The sequence below is a fragment of the Corvus cornix genome, chromosome 2 (genome assembly GCF_000738735.6).
Source record: "Corvus cornix cornix isolate S_Up_H32 chromosome 2, ASM73873v5, whole genome shotgun sequence".
Lineage (NCBI taxonomy): Eukaryota > Metazoa > Chordata > Aves > Passeriformes > Corvidae > Corvus > Corvus cornix.
Window position 1 is genome coordinate 43771840 of NC_046333.1, and position 18472 is coordinate 43790311.

The 18472-nt window shown below is 39.9% G+C and overlaps 1 protein-coding gene across 1 annotated transcript; it reads left to right on the forward strand.

Moving 5' to 3' along the window:
* Nucleotides 1-1131: 1131 nt before the first annotated feature.
* DAZL (deleted in azoospermia like) lies at nucleotides 1132-18175 on the forward strand. Its single transcript, XM_019285364.3, has 11 exons — nucleotides 1132-1311; nucleotides 4099-4233; nucleotides 4570-4661; nucleotides 6030-6081; nucleotides 9463-9529; nucleotides 9857-9990; nucleotides 11322-11402; nucleotides 12178-12234; nucleotides 13276-13377; nucleotides 14114-14212; nucleotides 14953-18175. Exons 1-11 carry the CDS (start codon nucleotides 1309-1311, stop codon nucleotides 15004-15006), a joined length of 876 nt encoding a protein of 291 aa, XP_019140909.1. The 5' UTR covers nucleotides 1132-1308; the 3' UTR covers nucleotides 15007-18175.
* The last annotated feature ends 297 nt before the right edge of the window (nucleotides 18176-18472 follow it).

The window sequence follows — 18472 nt, forward strand, 5'->3', positions numbered from 1 at the left end:
ACAGCCTCACTTGTTGCCACCCTTAAGGCCAAATATGAATCCATTATATTAAAGTAAATACTATGCATTATTTTCCCCTTATTGTTGGAGCCCATTTTCAAAGTCTCAGCCATTTCAAATAAACGTATAGAAGATCTGATAAAGTATGGCAGAGCATGCCTTTTACTTAAGTAAGTGGGCATTAGCTGCAATGAAAGCCCAGGCATATGCTTACCTTTACATAATACTGCAACCCCAACAACTTTAACAAAACCTCTTCTACAGGTAACATAAATACATCTGTTGTGATCAGGGCTTTGTTATTGCTATTACCTAAACTAACTCTGGGTCCCATGTATATCCAGTGCAGCAGTGTACTTTGGATTCCTAATATAACATTTGGAAAAGGTGAACACTTGGTAAACTGTTTTGCTTTCTACTTCCATTTTCCATCCTTAACAAGGATCACTCCTATGTCTTTGCTATTAAAAAAACCCAAACCATAAATCAAACATCTTACTAATCTAGGCCAGTCAGAGTTTGGGTTAATTTTGGTGAGATGTCCATAAGCTTCCCTACTCCCTGGAACTTTCTAAAATCATTATCTGCTCTAAACATTTGATACCAGTGGCAAGCAGCTATTTAAAGCTAATTTCCAAATCCCATCTTATTACTGTAGAACCAGGAGAGCTTCCAGAGACGTTTCCTTCTAGAAAGGCCTTGGGCCACTGGTGATCAGACAGAAAGTTGGTATTCAGCACAGGTGGTCACAGGATGGAAACAGATTACTCTAGAACAGCTATATAACATCGGTTCATGAAGACATTAAAAAGAGAGCTACAGCTTTTGCCTCGAAGTGAGTTAAAGCCTCTACAAAAATGCAGCATTCTCAAATCTTCCACAAGCCAAGTGCAAGTTCTTGTCAAAATGGCAAGAGCTGCTGCTGCTGCTATCACATGCACTTAACAGCAACTTTCAGCACAACAAGGTCACAAGCGATAGTCCCAACCTAACTGCCCCCCAAAAAGACAAGCCTCGGTATCCTCAATCCTTTGTCTTCTGAGACAAAGGCGCCATGTGGTGCAGGAGGGGACGAGCGTGAGTGAACAGAGCGGGTGTGGCCTCTTCCGTCCCAGCCCCCAATGGGGCTATTTAAGGAGAACGGGAATACCTCAGAGCTGCCTTTATCGACGTCCGTAACTCCATTTTGCGTTCAAAGGAAACCAACTGTCTGCACTTAGTTTTTCTCAAAAAGCTTCGTATTGGTTTAGTTTTAAAAGCCTTATTTATTTTTTAAGTGCGTGAGCGCAGCCTCAGGTCCGCTGAACGATGGTGAGTGAACGTGGAAGGGCAGCTATGCTGGGGAGGTGGGAAGTGGGCTGGTGTAGGGCGTTTGAACACCGAGCTGCCGGTGGGGCTTCTGCTGGGTGATGTAGTGCCTTGGTGAGACTCCCCGCGGGCAGCGGAGTGGAGTAGTAACTTCTTTAGGTTGTTCTTGGGGTGAGAAATGGGAATGCTCACAGCCCGGAGTAGTGCCGCCTTGTAACGCGGTGAGGCGGCTGAACCCCTGAGGGCTGCTAGCATTTTAAGTATTACGAGGGGTTTTCAAGTCTTACGAGGCGAGCGGTTAAGGTCAGGGAGGGACTACCGCAATTGAAAGGCCGGGGACTTGTAGAGGGCAGCCTGTGGCTCGTAGCCGTCGGCGTTACGGTCTGGTGAAAGCTTGGCGACGGAAGACGCTTCACACCCCTGAGCCGCCATTTCGTGACGGCGCTAACATGGCGCCGTTCCGCACGGCCGGGGAGCGCTCCTCCGCCTGCCCGTGGCGGGGGTACCCGCTGAGCCCGCAGTGCGGCAGGCGGCGGCTTGCGCGCAGTTTCCGTTGCCCTGAGCGGCAAACCCGCCTGCTCATGCGCCGTCGGCGCGGGGCACCCGAGGTGTGAGGGCGTAAAATGGCGGCCGTTGGCGGCGGCGCCGCGCGCGGGGCCCCACGAGCGGCGCCCGGCTCACCCCAAGTTCCCCGGCCCGGCGTCCCTCACCCCCCACCAGAGCGAAGGCCCGGCGGGCGCCGTGCAGGCAGCGGGAGCTGCGGGCTCCTGAGCTCGCACCAACATGCTGCTTGCTGTTTGTTCTTTTTACTTGAGAAAATAAAAAAATTTGTGACTGTAGCGCTGACGCTTCAAACACTGTACGTGTAAGGTGGTGGGCTTTTTGTTTGTCTAGGTTATTAAATTATTTTTTTTTATACAGGAAAAGTTGTGCCTCGTAAGTGCGTAGCGTGCAGTGCTGGGCTGAGGGCTCCACTTAGTGCCCAGCGGGAAGGCTGCGGCGCCAGCCGTGTTCTTCCCTCAGGCAGCGGCGCCGTCACGAAGACCGCCCTCAGCGCCCGCGCCGCGGGACGTGGGTCACGGGGTTCAAATGTTTCAACTGAAAAAAAAAAAACAAACCAAAACCGCTTGCTTTAAACAAAGAATGTGTTGAAGCCGGGGAGAAGACACAGAAATCGTGGGCTTGTGTGGCCAAGAAAAAGGGGTTTTCTTTTCCTCGATGAGCATAAAACTGAGTGATGTTTGTAGTAACACTTGGGTTGGTGGGTAGGTAGGTATTTCCTCCAGCTGGCCCAACGATCATCCTTTTCCACCTTTTCTTTTGCCGAAAGTCTGTAGCTAGTCTCACAACTACTGTAAGGAGAACCACAATATATCAGTTTTCCGGGATCAATTTAAACTTCATGCTTGCAGGAATAATAGATAGCAAACAAATTAATTTCATTTTATGACGAGAGAAGAAAAAGCACCTATTAATTCAGGTAAGCTGAAAAACTGAATAAACCCTAATATTCCTGACATCTAGAAATTTGATTTCAAAGCGACTTCATGAGATAAGGCAAATCAGACTCCTTTTAGAGTAATATTAAAGGCTTGAGTCACTTTAGCTGATTATATAATTCTGGTGTAGCCAATTCATCACCGGCAGGATTTCCCACTTGAAAACTTGAGGTGGTTTAGGCTTTGGGCAATGATTCAGCAGCAGTGTGAGTTCTTTGCGCATAGGGTATGTAGAAGAACAGTCGTTTATGTAGTGCTATGTTGATAAAATTATTTGGGTTTAGATATGACAGTAATTTTTTTGAATTGGAAAAGGTTTTGCATTGCAGTACTGAAAACTTGAAAAGTGGCTTTGGAGAGAGGTTTTTTTTTGGTTTTTTTGGTTTTTTTTTGTTCTAGGAGACTAACCACTGTGCGTTTTTCATCTCCTTTTCAAGTTCTAGGAAATACATGTATTAATAAATCTTATTTCTGATGTTGAACATCTTGCCAGAATGCCTAAGTAGTCTGTTTATTCTTTCTTTCAGGTACTTAATGTGTAAGAGTGTTAAATAAGTGAATTTTCTTAGAAAATTCCGCATCGTTAGCATGAGACGTGAACACTGCACTTCCATGGCAGCCAAGGCCATGTGTGACAGGTGTAGCAGCAGTATCTGTGCTACCGGATTCCTTGTGCTGGTTCTGGCACTTGCTGGGTGCCTCTGCTGAGAGCTCTTTCCTGTTCTACGCTGCCAGGGAGCTTGCACAGCAGAGTGAATACTTCTAGCTTGGTTTGCTGAAACATCCAGAAAGAAAGAAGTAGAAGCAACAGTTAGGTTAGCTTGAGGGTGCTGTGGAGTTGCCATCTCAGATTTCAGTTCGAATGCCCTTTAGCTGTGTATGCAGCCAAACAATAGCAGAATATCAGGTGGGTGAAAAACTGCTCGCTTCAGGTTGATCTTCCTGCCAGATTTTGTAGAGCCAGTTTAATTTGAACTGAAAAGTGTTAGAACCTCTTGTGCAAGAGGAGGTGCAGCAAGAGAGATGGGGTAAACCCTGGTAGTAGCAACATTAGTCACAAAATTTGATACAGTCTGGCAGGGCTACTTAAAAGTAGTCTAGACTAGGTCTAGATTTAAATTTTTAAAACTTGTTGGAATAATTGCTTCATTTTTTTTTCTCAATGAATGATCCATTTGTGCTGTTAAAATTCCTTGTCCCAGCCTGTATCTGTACGAAGCTACAGACATTATGATATCTTAAAAGTGTAATATAGTTGACTAAAATAAGTATTTCTGTTTAAATTTTTTAGGCAGCCCATGTGGAGACCCAGTGTTCGAGCGCCACGGAGGGCAGCGCCTATTCGGCAACAGTCAGTCAGGGCTATGTTTTACCAGAAGGAAAAATCATGCCAAACACAGTCTTTGTTGGTGGAATTGACATAAAGGTATTTATATACTTGTAATTGTTTAAAATGGGTGTAGGGTACTTCAGTGGAAAAGAAATGGGAATTTTAACTCCTGTTTTGGTGTGGATTTTTTTACTTGTTTGTGGTGGTTTTTTTTTTTTTTTTTTTTTGGTTTGGTGGTTTTTTTTCTATGTGTGCGTTTGCCAGTCTTGAAGGTGTTGAATTGTCATGGGAGATCTGGAATATGTCTTCCAAAACAAACCTTTAGTTCTTAAGGTAGTGGAAAATGGGTTTTAAAAATGGTACTGTCCGTTTTAAATCAGTTCTAAGCAGTTGAACATGTTTGAAGATGTTTGAGACCTTGTTTTCTTTTAGATGAACGAAGCAGAAATTCGGAGTGTCTTTGAACAATATGGTACTGTGAAGGAGGTCAAAGTCATCACTGACAGAACTGGTGTTTCAAAGGGGTGAGTAAAATGAGTAGTTGTTTTAAGTTGCTGCTTATGGGGACATCATTCTGTAGTAGGTGATACGAGCAGATACTTAGCAACACACGTGACATGCTTAAGCCTTAATACTAGCTACAGTTTTCTGTTGTGGTGAGTTAACACTGTGAAACCAGTAAATCTGTACTGCCCCTGACTAAATCTGTATAATCTTATGAAGAATAGTATGAATTTTCTGACTTCAGTCTCACCCTTCAGGGAAAAGAACCTCTTTGTCACTTAACCATTGGAAACCTAACTTGTGTTATGCTTACCCAACCAGTTCTTTTGTAAGACTCTCCTGATGGCTAGAGTAGTTAAAAATCTGGAGACAATTCAGGATGGTTAAGAGAATTAAAATGGTTTATTCAGTGCAGTGAGTCTGCACTCTCCTGACACTTGGGAATAAGTTCTAGAGTAAAACAGCCCAAACTTGTTTGGGTGACGAGTGAAACTAAGTATGTGAACAAAGTTGAAATAAGGGAAATTCCCTTTGGATATATAGAAAAGTTCTGGATTACTGTGGTGAAACCTGTAAATGAGAAGATGAAGGATCTTACCCTGAGTTCTGGGGAAGCCATCCCAGTTTTGAGGTTGTCCCTCCTTATGAGAAGGATACTGTTATCTTCTTAAGGCGCCTTCCAGCCCAGTTTTTTTAAGGTTCTATGCATAGATCCTAAAATGTTTTTTTTCTTCAGCATGTATAGCAATGGAAGAGCTGGAAGTAAAATGCATTTTCTCATATCCCTTGCTAGTCCTCAAAGTGAACCCTACTGTGCAGTTAGCCAGTGTATGTTAGGAGTATTGGTAATGAATTGACTTATTCCATTAATGGGATACAATTGTAACTATAATGCTCTGAAATGATCTTAATTGTATAGAGCAGATAAATTAGGGAGGGAGTGAAATAAATTGAAAAACCTCTTCAAGAATTGCTTCCCTCACTAGTGTCACTCTTCCTATAATGCCTGCTTTCATCCAGACCTCTGTAGCAAATACAAAATTTGATAAGTCAAAATCTTAATTAATCTTACTTAATCTTTTAGCTTTCTAAGTTGCTAATGCCAACAGCACTACTTGTTTTGAGTAGTTAAAATGGAAAAATAGCCCTTATTTTTATTTCATATTATTCTAAAATCTGGCATTTGGTTTCTTTCATCTGGTCCAGTAGTAGATACAGCTAGTTAGCAGTAAATAGATTTTTATGCTGAATCATAAACTAATGTCCTAGTTGATAATTTTTATGTGCCATAGAGTGTACTTGGCACTTTGTTAACTGGTCTTGTTCAAAAGAATTTGGCTAACAATCAAGTGCAACTGATGACTGAACAGTCTGTTCTTCCGTTTTAGGTATGGATTTGTGTCTTTCCTTGACAATGTGGATGTTCAAAAGATAGTTGAGGTAAGCTCTTCGTCTAAATTATCCAAAGAAGTTGATGTATGAAGATTAGAGACAAATTTGGGGAAGCCAAGTTATATACCCTGTAGAGTAAGTTGGGACACACAAAGTCTAGGGCTGCCCAAAAAGTAAACTTGCTAAAATGTATACTGGTGGTAAAATCTTTATGTATTTGCTTAAGTAAGAAAAAAAATTAGTTTTCAGGTAATTAGTTGTTAGCCTGGTGATCTTGAACATCTCATGTCATTCTGTTCCTGATTTGCTCTCATTTATTTATGTGCTTGAAAGCCTTGAGTGTGTTTGGCTGCTTGCTTTTTATAGTGGATGGTTGTCATAGAACCCTTGTGCTTATAGCAGAAATGCAGACATTTAGTTATTGGGATGTCTTGGTTTAAGGTAATTCAAGTGGGATACTCTATAATGAGTAATCTCCGCTTTAGGTTAACCAATCCCTTTCCACCAATAAGGAGAAATAAATATGGATAGATATAAGTGAAAAAATAAGTTTACTAATAAAGAGGTAAATAGCAACAGGCAAAAAAATAACAATAATAGTCACCAGTTACAAAGTTGCTGAAATTGCTTGGACTCTCTGGGAACAAAGAGAAACTTTAAAATGGTGGAGTGACACCTCCCCCGAAATGGTGGCGGTGTGTGGCTGGAGTGTGGCTCCAAAGACTAAGGGAAGATGGTGACAGCCCTCTTCCCCCCCTTCTTACCTCTCCATTTGCAAATGCAGCTGGCACAGTCCGGCAGCTGGTACTTGGCCAAGGGCTAGAACTCATGGAGGGGTTTACCTTCCTCTTGGCAGCAGACAGTCAGGGAAGGCAGCTGGGCTGGGTGCCTTCGCTTCTGCAGGGCCACTCCATGGTGGCTGCAGACAGGCAGTCATGGAATTCACCTTGAGCCAGTCCAAGATGCAAGCGAGAAACAAAAGAGGGGGTGAAAAAAACCCCAGAGCAGGGCCTCTGCCTTGAGCAAAGACCATGAGGCAAGAGAGAGTGCTCTCCCTGTTTGCTCTGATTTCTTAAAAGGCTGGGGCGCTCACCCTGCTCTGCCCCATGGTTCTGTTTTCTGGCTCCAGTGTCTTTAGAGACAGTAACAATTTTGGGCACAGATAGATGAAATACAATAACATTTTGGGTTATCCAGGGCATGGGAATAACAGTATCATGGAAGATGGTATTAGTTGTTTACTTTATGTCTCAGTAGTTGAAATATGTTTCTCTTGCAGTATTTCTGCATTTGGATGCTACCTGGAGTGCAAGTATTTTTTAAGCCTCTTAGACTGTGCTGCAGCTGTTCCCATGTCATCATATGGTCTTCCTATAGCTAACACAGGAGATGAAAGGGTAGAACTGTTACAGCCCTTCTGGTCTTGGGAGTTTGGTATCAGAGAAATTTTAAATCTTCGTGCTTATAATGAGATCAGTTACTTGGTTTTGATAGACTTGAGCAGGTCACAAACCACTGGCAAAGCTTTTATTTTTCCCCTCTTTCTCCCCAGACCGAATACCATAACTGTGAAAATAACATGTATTGAAATACTTGCCTCTTTGAAGTCTTTGCCTCAGAAAACTCCTGTGTCTCTGGAGGATGAGCAGTCTCTCGTTTGGTTCTGAGGCTTAGATAGGGAAGTAGATCAGATAGATGTGCCAGTTACAAATGTAGTGTTCTGTGATGTGCAGGTGTGTTTACTGGCCATCCAGCTCCAAAAGTGGGAAGAGAACACCTTTGAATAAAGGGGAGAGTAGTAAAACCCCAGCAGGAGGTTCTTGATTCTCACCAAAAAATTTTAAGAGCTTGCTATTCTTTAATGGCATGATGACAAAAATATATAGTGGCTGCTGTACTGAGCAACAGACTTCATCTGAGAACACCTTTTTCTTTTTACTAGGGATTACATTTATTATGCTATGTCAGTGTGGATTGCTTGCTCTGAGGTAACAATTCCTGTGGAGACCTCTTAAATAGCACTGACATTTCAGCCATGTACATTGCTGATTTTCTGCATGTGTTTCTTCAAAACTGGAGCCTGCAGTGTTCCTCTATTAATATAGTACTCACTGATGTGACTTTGTATACCAGAGGTGTCTTGGAAGACCCAGAGGCATGTGGTTGATTTTCTTTTTCAGTGCACATTTCAGGTCTGCAGGCAGTACAAATTACTGCCATGTCAGGAAGAAACATGTTCAGATAAAAATCATCTTGAAAACCTGTTGGCTTTTGGAGGGGATGGAAGAAAGGAAGAAATTACCATTGGTGGTGTGGAGCTCAAATTGTTAAGGAAAGATTACCTCACTAAATCACTTCTGGCCTTATCTGCACAGAGTGGTCGCAGTGTTTTCTGTAAATGAATGACATAGAGCCTCTCTGTGGCTAAAATTACTCTTGGTGCCTGTGTTCATCTGCCTGGCTTTGTAGCCATGTTCAGCCTGACAGTATTTTTCTTCTGCTTTAAGTCTGTAACTGCACTCTGGTCTGTTTGCAGTTCAGTACAGAAAGCTGTCTTCTGGTTTGAGGGGAGGCCTGTCTCCTAGGAGTTCTCATTGTTGAGGTGGGAAAAGTGGTTGTGTGATATTGGGCATAACAGGATTGCAGGATTAATTTAAAAATGCCCAAAATCAACCAACCAGAAGACACCTTCCCCTGAAGAAAAAAAAAAAAAAAATTAAAAACCAATCCACCTGTCAAACTAGTCTGGGTATTGCACCTTTTTTTTGCCCCCATATATCTCTTGAATCATCTTCTCATACTGATAGAAATTAGAACAAACAAGATGCTTTTATATCATTATATTTTTGCTTATTTTTGCAGGCAGCAATAAAGTTGCTTTTGTCCAAAGCACTCCCTTTAGTAGAAATAGGAGAAAATTGCAAAACCATGTATTTTCTTCTGAAGCAGGCACTTCTCTAGAGTCACGCATGATGGAGAATCTGGACAAACTGCATCCAATGATGATTTGACTTTAATGTGTGGTACTAAAATTGTGGTAACAGGGCTAAACCAAAAATCTAGAAACCTTAAGACTGTGGTCATTCTGTCAATACTCTCATTGAGCCAAGAGTAGTTGAAAGTTGTGTATAAAACTGCAGGGCCGACAGTCTCTGATACATAGTTGCAAACTCGTAGTAGTACATGTTGCTGCTAGGGCAAGTGATACATAATTTTGGAGGGTCGGTGAGTAAGCAGATGGCTGAGCTGAGGGTGCTGCAGGACATCAGAGATAAGAGGCTTACGGTGTTGAGGGAGAAGGCTGGAGGCTGTTGAGCCTTTATGGGAGTTGATGTACTGTGGTGTAGAAGCAGAGTTCAGTCTCTTTAAAACCTCGTGAACCACTCACCTTGCTGATTCCCAGCTTACAGAGAATAACCTGTCTTTCAGTCACAAATCAACTTCCATGGCAAAAAGCTGAAACTGGGGCCAGCAATCAGAAAACAACAAAACTCAAGTAAGTATATCTAAATAAATTTGTTCATATTGCAGGCATTATAACAATTTTTTTTCTTAATTATACATCAGTGTCCTTGCAAATATTTCTTTATCTGATGCAATATGTACATTTCAGTGAAACCCTGGTTCTGACTTCTATGACCTCACATGTATGATACTGTTTTAATAATAAAGACTCAGGTTGGTAGCACAATACAATATAGTTGATATTGAATTAAGTTTTAGAGTCAAAACCCTTAAAGTTTTTTCAGCTTGAACTCAGATTCCTAATGAAACACATGTAGTAATGTCTTAATACTCTTTTTTTTATCTGCTTCAAAACAAGATTCCTGTGTGCAGCCCAGACAATTAGTTCTTGGTCCTCCCCCACCACAGTTTCAGAGTGTGTGGGGTAATCAGACTGTGGAGACGTACGTGCAGCCTCCAGCTGTAATGAACCCTGTAACACCCTATGTTCAGGTAAGACTGCACGTGGCGCTGATTTTGAATCACAATTAAAAATTTTTGAAGATGCAAGCATGTACAACTTCTGGAGTATGTATTGAGATTCCAATCTGATCTTGTCAGTTCTCATATTACCTTCCCCAGTAAGAAGCACCCAACTTCAAACCACTTCAAAGGAATGCCAGGATCCTTGAAAAATTGATTCAGTGATATTAACTCTTTATAAAACAAGAGGAAGATAACCTTTGAGAATGAGAACTGTTGAAAGTGGAGGGAAGATTAAGTTATTTAGTTGTTCTTAAGTGATCTTATTGCCTGTCATAGATGCACTTCACAAATGAAGATATTTAATGTATTGCTCTCCTGCTTCAGAATAAGCTACAAAATTTAAAATGTATTTTTGTAAAGTTAGTGTGGGATCAGATGTTCTCTGGTACCTTTCTGTCCTGCTAGCCAGACACATCCTTGGTTTTGAACTGCTGTTGTGTTATAAGAGCATTGTTACAGCATCTCCTGTTCATAGCTGTGACCAGCACTGTATTGCCTGCAGGACATCACTGTACTGGTACTTCAGATAAGCATTTCTACTGAGGTGTGGGTACTGTGCTTCTGGCCTGCATATGAGTCCCATGCTGTGAATGGACCAGATTAGGCTCTCTTGCTGCATTAGCTTGTAGGATATGGCAGTGCAATGGGGCAGTACTGACTACAAACTGAGCCTGTTTTGTGTATTTTAAGCAAAGAGGAAGAGCAGACTTGCTGCAAGGCAGAGAGCTTGATGATATTATTCTTGCTGATTCTCTTTAAGTTTATTAATTTAAGAGAATTATTTCTCCTAAATGTTGGAATGTGTCTTTAATTATTCTCTGAAGAATCTCAGAAGGTTCCAGGTTAACACTGTCAGGGTACTTACAGGGAAGGAATACAGGAAATGGTCTTAATTGCAGTACTTAGCTTCCTTTGCCTCCTAGAAACTGATCCTTCAGACTGTACCCCATTATTTCATAGCAGTTAGCCTGCTTCAGATCTACTCCTTGAAGTTTATGGCATGACTTGCAGTTCTAAAATGACTTAAAAGATCAGTTACAAGCAGATATGGGATTTTTAGATATATAAGACACTTGAAATCCGACTTTGTAGACATTATTAGTGCCTGAAGTGCTGAAGCAAGCCCTGTGGGAAATCTAAGGGTTGCTTTAAAATTGTGAGTCTAGTCTGCACAGGAATTGAAATAACAGTGTAACTACATACTTCTAAAAATGTGCTCCTGGCTAATACCTCTACAAATACCATACTTGTATCTTGCTTCAAACTTGCAGTTTTTTTAAAAAAAGCTTTATTTGCAGCCCTATCAATACAGTTCATCACCAACTGTACTGCTAAAGCAGCAAGTTCCCATCGGGTGTCAACCGGCTTACAACTATCAGGTATGTAAAATTTTAGTAAAAGCAGAAGGGCTGATACCTGACAAAACTGGAATGAGGTGTTAACTGGAGTCTGATCTTTCTGTGTTTCTCATTCTTAAAATTCTATTTTCTGTCAGTTCTCTTTCACAGCTACCAAAGAAAAACAAAATACATGAGGACTTTTAAATAACTTAGCATACTCTTTCATTTTTATTGTTTCATTTACTGTTATTTCTTAAATATACAGTGATAAAACAACTTCCAAATGAGAAAAAAGTACATGGATTAGTAGTACTTTTTCTTCTGGGAGGAAGCTTTGCATTTGTACATGCTGTAGTGTGGGGTGTTAGGTACTTGGAATCAGAGTCTTATCAGATGATACAATGTGGGAAGTATGGGGGGGGGATGTGCTCTTGCACTGTAAAACATCAGAGAAGGTGCTTAGCTGATAGTTATGTTAGAACTCAGAAATGAAATGTGCAGCTAAGTCCTGTTACTGAAATGAAACTAGGAGTAACTGGAAGCAACTAGGAGTTTGAGATTTGTTTTCAGCGTAGGTACTTTGACTTCCCTTATTTTTCTAATATTTAGAAATATTTTTAATTTTTTTGCAACTTGGAATGAGAGACAGTTAAATAAAATAAGGTATCTTGCTGGAGGTAAGACTATGTATGGAGTACTGTTTTGTGAAAAATCAAGACATGAAATGCTATTAATGGTGGCTCCTGCAGAGCGGTTACTTCTCAATGTTGGAAATAAATGAATAAAAGGTGGTTCTTGTCCAATTTTTTTTAAGGCTCAACCACAATGGCTTGCTGGGGAGCAAAGAAATTATGTTATGCCTCCACCTCCGGTAAGTCTACAAAGTTAGGTTTCTGAAACTGTCTTAAATAGCACATTGTTTTTACAGCTTGATACCAGTCTGTTGTCTGGATCTGTGTAATCTGGTCTACAAAAATCTGTAATTGCTGATGAGAGTATGTAGTTTTTTAGCATTTTTACTGATGTGCTTTTTTTGAGTTACCTGGCAGAACAGATCTTTGGCATTATTCTACATGTTCTAGTCACAGAACTCTGGAATTTTAGCCTAATTGGAATTGGTTTTCCAGGCAGAGTTGAAGGAAAAATAAGTTAACCTGATGTACAATCTTTTTTTAAACTTTAGAAGTCTCAGTGTTCTTTGCAAATACTGATGAATTTCTTGGCTCCTTTCAACAGGTTTTAAAAATCATTTCCCAGGCTGCTACAAACTGTAGATGGTGCTGCTGGCTTCTAAAAAAATTCCTTGCTTTCTGTGACTTTATATGAGTAGTGTTCACAAGAAAGGGGAGAAAATACTCTGTATTTGTTTAACAATGTTGGAATTTAAACTTGCCCCTGGGCATTTTTGTATTCTTTAGGTATATTTATTGACTGCGGTTTTGATTAAGTGTTTAAAAGCTGTAATATAATTTTATTCTGAATGGTATTCTTTTTCTGAAAGCAACCAGAAGTCACTGAAATATTGATTACACTATTGGCTTGAGATAAATTTTTTTTAATAACATCCATGAATGTGATACGGCCATAGTATATCATGTTACAATTCAATAGTAGCAGGTCAGAATGTTTTTAGAGTAGGTGTGCATGGGGATTTCACTGTTAAATGTTACAATCTTGATTATAGGAGCAGACAACTGTTCTAGAACTACCTCAGATAAGCAACTTTACGTATCATTCTAAACTGTCTTAATAAAACAGATCATGATACAGTATTTCCCCCACTCATGAAACTTTTATCAAAAGGTGCAAAGATAAAGTTGGCACAGTTTATGGATAGATGAGAATCAATGATACCACAACGATGCGTGTTTTCCCAGTTACTGAAACATTGTAATATTTAAAAACTCTATAGGTATATACTTCAGTAAACTATCATGGCACTGAGGATCCAGGATTTATACAGATGGAATGTGCTGTTCCAGAACTCCTGCCGTTGCCTAACAGCCCACAAAAGGTAAGTGCTTTCTCAAAACTTTAATGTTCTTTACCATAAATCCTATTCCCAGAAATTTGCACATGAGAGTTATTTAGCTTTGTCAAGGGCCTTGAACAGATATCCTAGAAATCAAGGTTATAGTTGCTACTTTCAGCCAGTTGTTCAGTCCACTGTATCTGATTTCTGTGTACAGCTTCAGAAGTCTCACGTTTCCTTGAAACTGTTAGTGTTTGTTTGCAGTGCTGAGGGCTGGATAAAATGTGTGTTCTACTTGATTAAGTCTACTGCCAAGACTTTGCTTAATCTGTGGAAGTTCCAGGGAAAATTCCAGGTACTAAAAAAGCAGATTAGATAGCACTGCCTGCTGTCTTAGGTAGATTTATTTTAAGCTTCAAATATCTGAGTTGGTAACTTTCTCCCTTTCTCACTGTTTTGTGGAAGGTGACCCCAGTTGAGCCAACAGTTGGCTCTGAATTCAGTTTTCTAAAGGAGACTTCATTTCTCAGCTGTCGGCCTAATCCACAAGTGAACTGGCATCATGTCAGTAGAATTGTTATGCTATAATACTGAAGGGGGATAATGAGTTACTAATATTAAAAGATTAGGATGGAGAAAAAAAATTATAAATACCTCAGGGAACACAAGGGAGTTGAGGAATCCTGATTGCCAAGTAAACCCTGTGACACACTGGCATTGCTAGCTTGTAGCCCTAACTAAGAAAATCAGTATTGATGCACCTATAACTGTATTTCAGAAGTCTGTGGACAGGGGCATGCAAACGGTATTATCCTGTATGTCTAGTCCTGAGAACCAGCTGATAAATGACTTTGCATCACAAGACAACAATGTAAAGGTATGTAGTGAAAGCAAAATTATATCCCTGAAACATAGCTGACTTTCAATGTGTTCACCTACAGGATACCATAAAGATGAAGGGATTCATACCTGTTAATGCCACTTGAATTTTTTTTTCCTTGTACATGCTCTGAGATGTGTGGGTTTGGCTCTCAGTAGCTTAATGGTGGAAGGAAGTGCTGAAATTGGAGTCAGTGGGTTTAATCAGGACAGCATAAAAAATTGCTGAACAGTTAATGAACAATTAGAGCATAAGTGTGGCTAGTCATTTTTCAGTGACATGGCTTAAAAAGGAGTAGATTACTCCCTAGTTTGGACAGAGGATGTTGCTTTTAAACCTTGTCTGTACAGTGAAGTACCTATGGTGGATGGTGGCTAGTTATGCTTTGTCTCTGCTTTAACCAATAAATCGTAGTCCAGGTTGGTAGGTGGTTGTCATTTTTTTTGCTGTATGTGTTCAGTCTTTGTAGATTTGCAATTTCTGATTCCATTCCAAGTCATGTGTAATTTCAGGTTATTAATTTCTAAGACCTTGCTTCCTTTTTGTAGAAGGACAGATATGAACTAGACAGGTAGGTGTACTCTGAAACAGGAATGCAGAAAAGCTGTGTTTTCTCAGTTTTGGAGAGGGGTGAATAGAGTACAGGGTATCTGGAGATAGTTTCATGACAACTTTGGTTGCTTTATTCTGATAAATTAATTTTTTTTTTCCTTATCTTCCCTTCTGTCCCATCCCAGGAGAGTAAGACATACCACTTCAGAAGAGGAAGGACAGTACACAAAAATGTTTGATCAACGAAGACTTCAGAGTATCTAAATTAATTAACTAGATGTTACTAGTAATACAGAGTGTAATATTTCTCAAAGTTACTTCAAGTACATTTGTGCTCATGTTCTACCTGTTTTGATACTGTTGTTGTTGCTTGAGTAGTTTGAAGTTCAAAGTTGTAAGAGGTGACAAACTTCAGTGCTACTGTTTGTGTGCTTCCCCTGACAACTGACTGGAATGTTAGAGAGTTTATATGTTTGCTGCATGTGGATTTTTCTCTGAGCTTTAAGGTACAGTTTGCATATTACACATGGTTTTTCATTAACTACAATTTCACTCATACTGACCAGTTAACTCCTGCAGTTCAAAAATGGAAGTAGTTATTTGCCCAAGAGATTGTATTTTAAGACTGAACTCTTAAATCAGTGCAGAAGATGATGAGAAGTTGTAACTGAGCTGGAGCTGTGTAAGTCCTGGTTGCCTTTAGATGACATAATCAATGTGGTTATGTTCACTGATGACAGTCTATGTACCTGCAGTCTTGAGCATCACTACTGTTTTTGGGTAAGTAATGAAGAGAATCCTAAAATTCCTGTATGTAACTTCAAATGCAAGAATGTTATCTGTATTGGACCCTCAGTCAGCCAATACAGGACTTTTTACTTGAAAAATCTTAGCAATAACTGTATTTTAAACTTCTGAGAAAATACTGCACTTATGAGCCTTTGTTATGTGATGCAGAGTATGTGTAAGACTGTTTTAATAATCATGTAGATTTTAGGTGTGTATTGTGAAACAGTGAAATAAATTTTTACTTTTCCTTGGTTTCCTAAACTTCTGGTGTGACAAATCTAAATACTAACTTACTATTCTATGTGAGATTTCCAGTTACTATAAATCTATAGTAACCTTAATTTTGTGTAGATACTAGTTGAAGTTTTGAAAGAATAGAATTGAGAACTGTATTCAGTCTTGTATGTTGGGTCCTACCTTGCTTTTTTTCCTCCTACTCAAACACCTCAGTCTCTCCAGATGATAAAAGAAAATTAGTCTTCTCCTGTTAAGGACGTACATATGAGGTTGTTTAGAATGTCATGTTCAGCTTCAGATTTCCAGAAGGCTTAGAGGTAGTAATGGCTAGGCAAAGACTTGGCCAGAAACATGTTAGTGAAATGTCTAGAAGGGAACTGAACATGTAAGGGGAGAATATGGCTAGAGCAAATGTCCAAGGACTGCTGCTCAGGAGTGTTCTGGATAAAACTTTATTAAAGTAGGGTGGGGGAGAATGGGGGTAAGTTTTTTTTGAGCCACTTTATGCAGCTTTGTACCAATGTTCTGATAGCATAAATTAACCTGGAAAAAGCAAATCCCATACCAGTTTCTCTACTCACTGTTTCACGTCACTGAAGATAGTATTAAGCATTCCATGATGCTGATTTGCTGTGTTTTTCCCGGACTGCTGTTTTAAAGGTAGTGGCTTGGTAAATGCTTAACTTCTGTGTCAGCAGCTTTTTTTGCAAGGCTTTTCTAGTCTTGATTCAGGACCCTGTCCTTTCCAACTCCCAGTACCTAAACAGCTGGCATGTGCTTTCAAAGCTGTGATGTCAGTTTATTGATAAGAGATAGTCGTTTCTTTGCAAACACAGATTTCTTTTTGGTTTAATGCTTTAGGTTGGCTTGGTTGCCCCAGGCTTTACTTAAAGCTTTCTGCTGTAGCTCTAAGAAAATACAAAGTGCCATATGCATAGCTGTCTCATTGAAGAATCCCACCACCAAAAGAAGAGATTAGACTAGAAGATACCTATGCAGAGTGCGTATTTTCTGTTTATTTGACCGAGTGTTATGCACAGGACCATCTGGTGAGCAAGTGGATTGTATAGTGGGTTTGAAATGCTGGTACAGGCCTCCTGAGTGGTTTTATCACAGGGGAATGCATAACCAAGGCCTCCCTACAAGTACCACTTATTTTTTTCTTCCATTAGATCACACTGTGCTGGTTCTGCTAGCTGCTTACCTGTAGAGAACTGGTTTGTTTTTTTCTTTAGTTATCACTAAACCCATGCATTTTTAATGTTTTTTTGAAGTACCCTATAACATAACATTAACATAAAGTATAACACAAAACCAATAGGTAGATCTTTCCTGTTGCATTGAAACATCTGTTTAATATTGCTGTGACTGAAGGCATTTCCAAAATCGGTGCATGGTTGGAGCATTTTGCAAATTTGTACCTCTTGTATTCTCAAATCGAGTGGAGCATGTTAACTGAACTAGCAGGCAGTAGTGAGTTTTTGTGGATCTGCATTTGCTTGCACACAGTATTTACATTCTGTGATACTCAAAAGCTTTGGGTGTACCTTAAATATTAAGACAGCTCTTTGTCAAAAGAAACAATGGCTTAGACAAGATAGAAAAATACAATGCTTGCATTTAATTGGTATTCTAGAGCTATGACACTTGGTTTGTGTTACGGTTCTTGCCTGAAGTACCCCAGTTTGCTGTCTGATGGCCTTTTCATATCTTTTTACCCACTTGGCCATCTGACAGAATTATTCTTGGAATGAGACAGCCAGACAGATGGTATTCTTGGATCTCCATTAGAATGATTGTCTGGCACAGACACTAATTCCCTGTCAAAATGGAAATATTTTTTCCTTTCCTAGGTATGTGTGCTACACCAAGCTGATAAACTATATTAATCTGAAGGTGATGTGATCCTTTATTGCTACAAAGAAACAAAAGGGTTTCCCCTTAATTGTATTTCACAGGGTTTTTTTGTATGCCTTACTGAGAGATTTTTGAAGTTGTCTAACAGGTCTACACTCTCTATTCCTTGCAGGAATGACTTTGTAAACCATTATTTTAAGATAGATGTATAATTTAAGAGCTCTAATGTCTGCCACTTGGTTGCTAAGAAAGTTTAAAAGAAAGTGATCCCAAGCTATTAAGAAAATTGAGGTATCTTCAGATGGAATATGCATCTCGAAAATCCTGAAGTAGCTTTACAACCCAGATGGATTCTTACTTCCTGCTTTGTTTCTACTCTAAAGTTTGGGCTGAACCTTGGGGGGACAAGTTCACATACTGTAACTTCTTTTAAGGAAGAAGGTCTCCCCGAGTTTAAAAAGGCCTTTGTTACTGTCCCAGTGACTGCTCAGGGTTCAACTTTGGTGAATAAATGTGTAAAGAGTTTGTTTGTTTGTTTTTGTTTGTGGGGGTTTTGTTTGGGGTGGCTGTTTTGTTTTGGTGGGGGTTTTTTTGTTTTGTTTTGGTTTTTATTTTTCCCCCCAGTAGTGTGAACTTCTGTGTAGTGGGTGCTCAACACAAACATGAAAAAGGGTTTTCTACTCCTTTACCTTAAGGTTGTGAGACTGTAGAAAGTACAGTAATGAGGGCAGGATTTATATTTAAAAACATGTTGCTGTAGAATATTTATGCTGCTAGTCCTAAAGCAGTTACTGCATGGATAATTAAAATCAGAAAAACTAT

Coding starts and splice junctions, on each gene's coding strand:
- DAZL (XM_019285364.3), top strand. Junction 4,662..6,029: donor AGAACTGGTGTTTCAAAGGG/GTGAGTAAAATG, acceptor CTTCCGTTTTAG/GTATGGATTTGTGTCTTTCC. Junction 6,082..9,462: donor ATGTTCAAAAGATAGTTGAG/GTAAGCTCTTCG, acceptor CCTGTCTTTCAG/TCACAAATCAACTTCCATGG.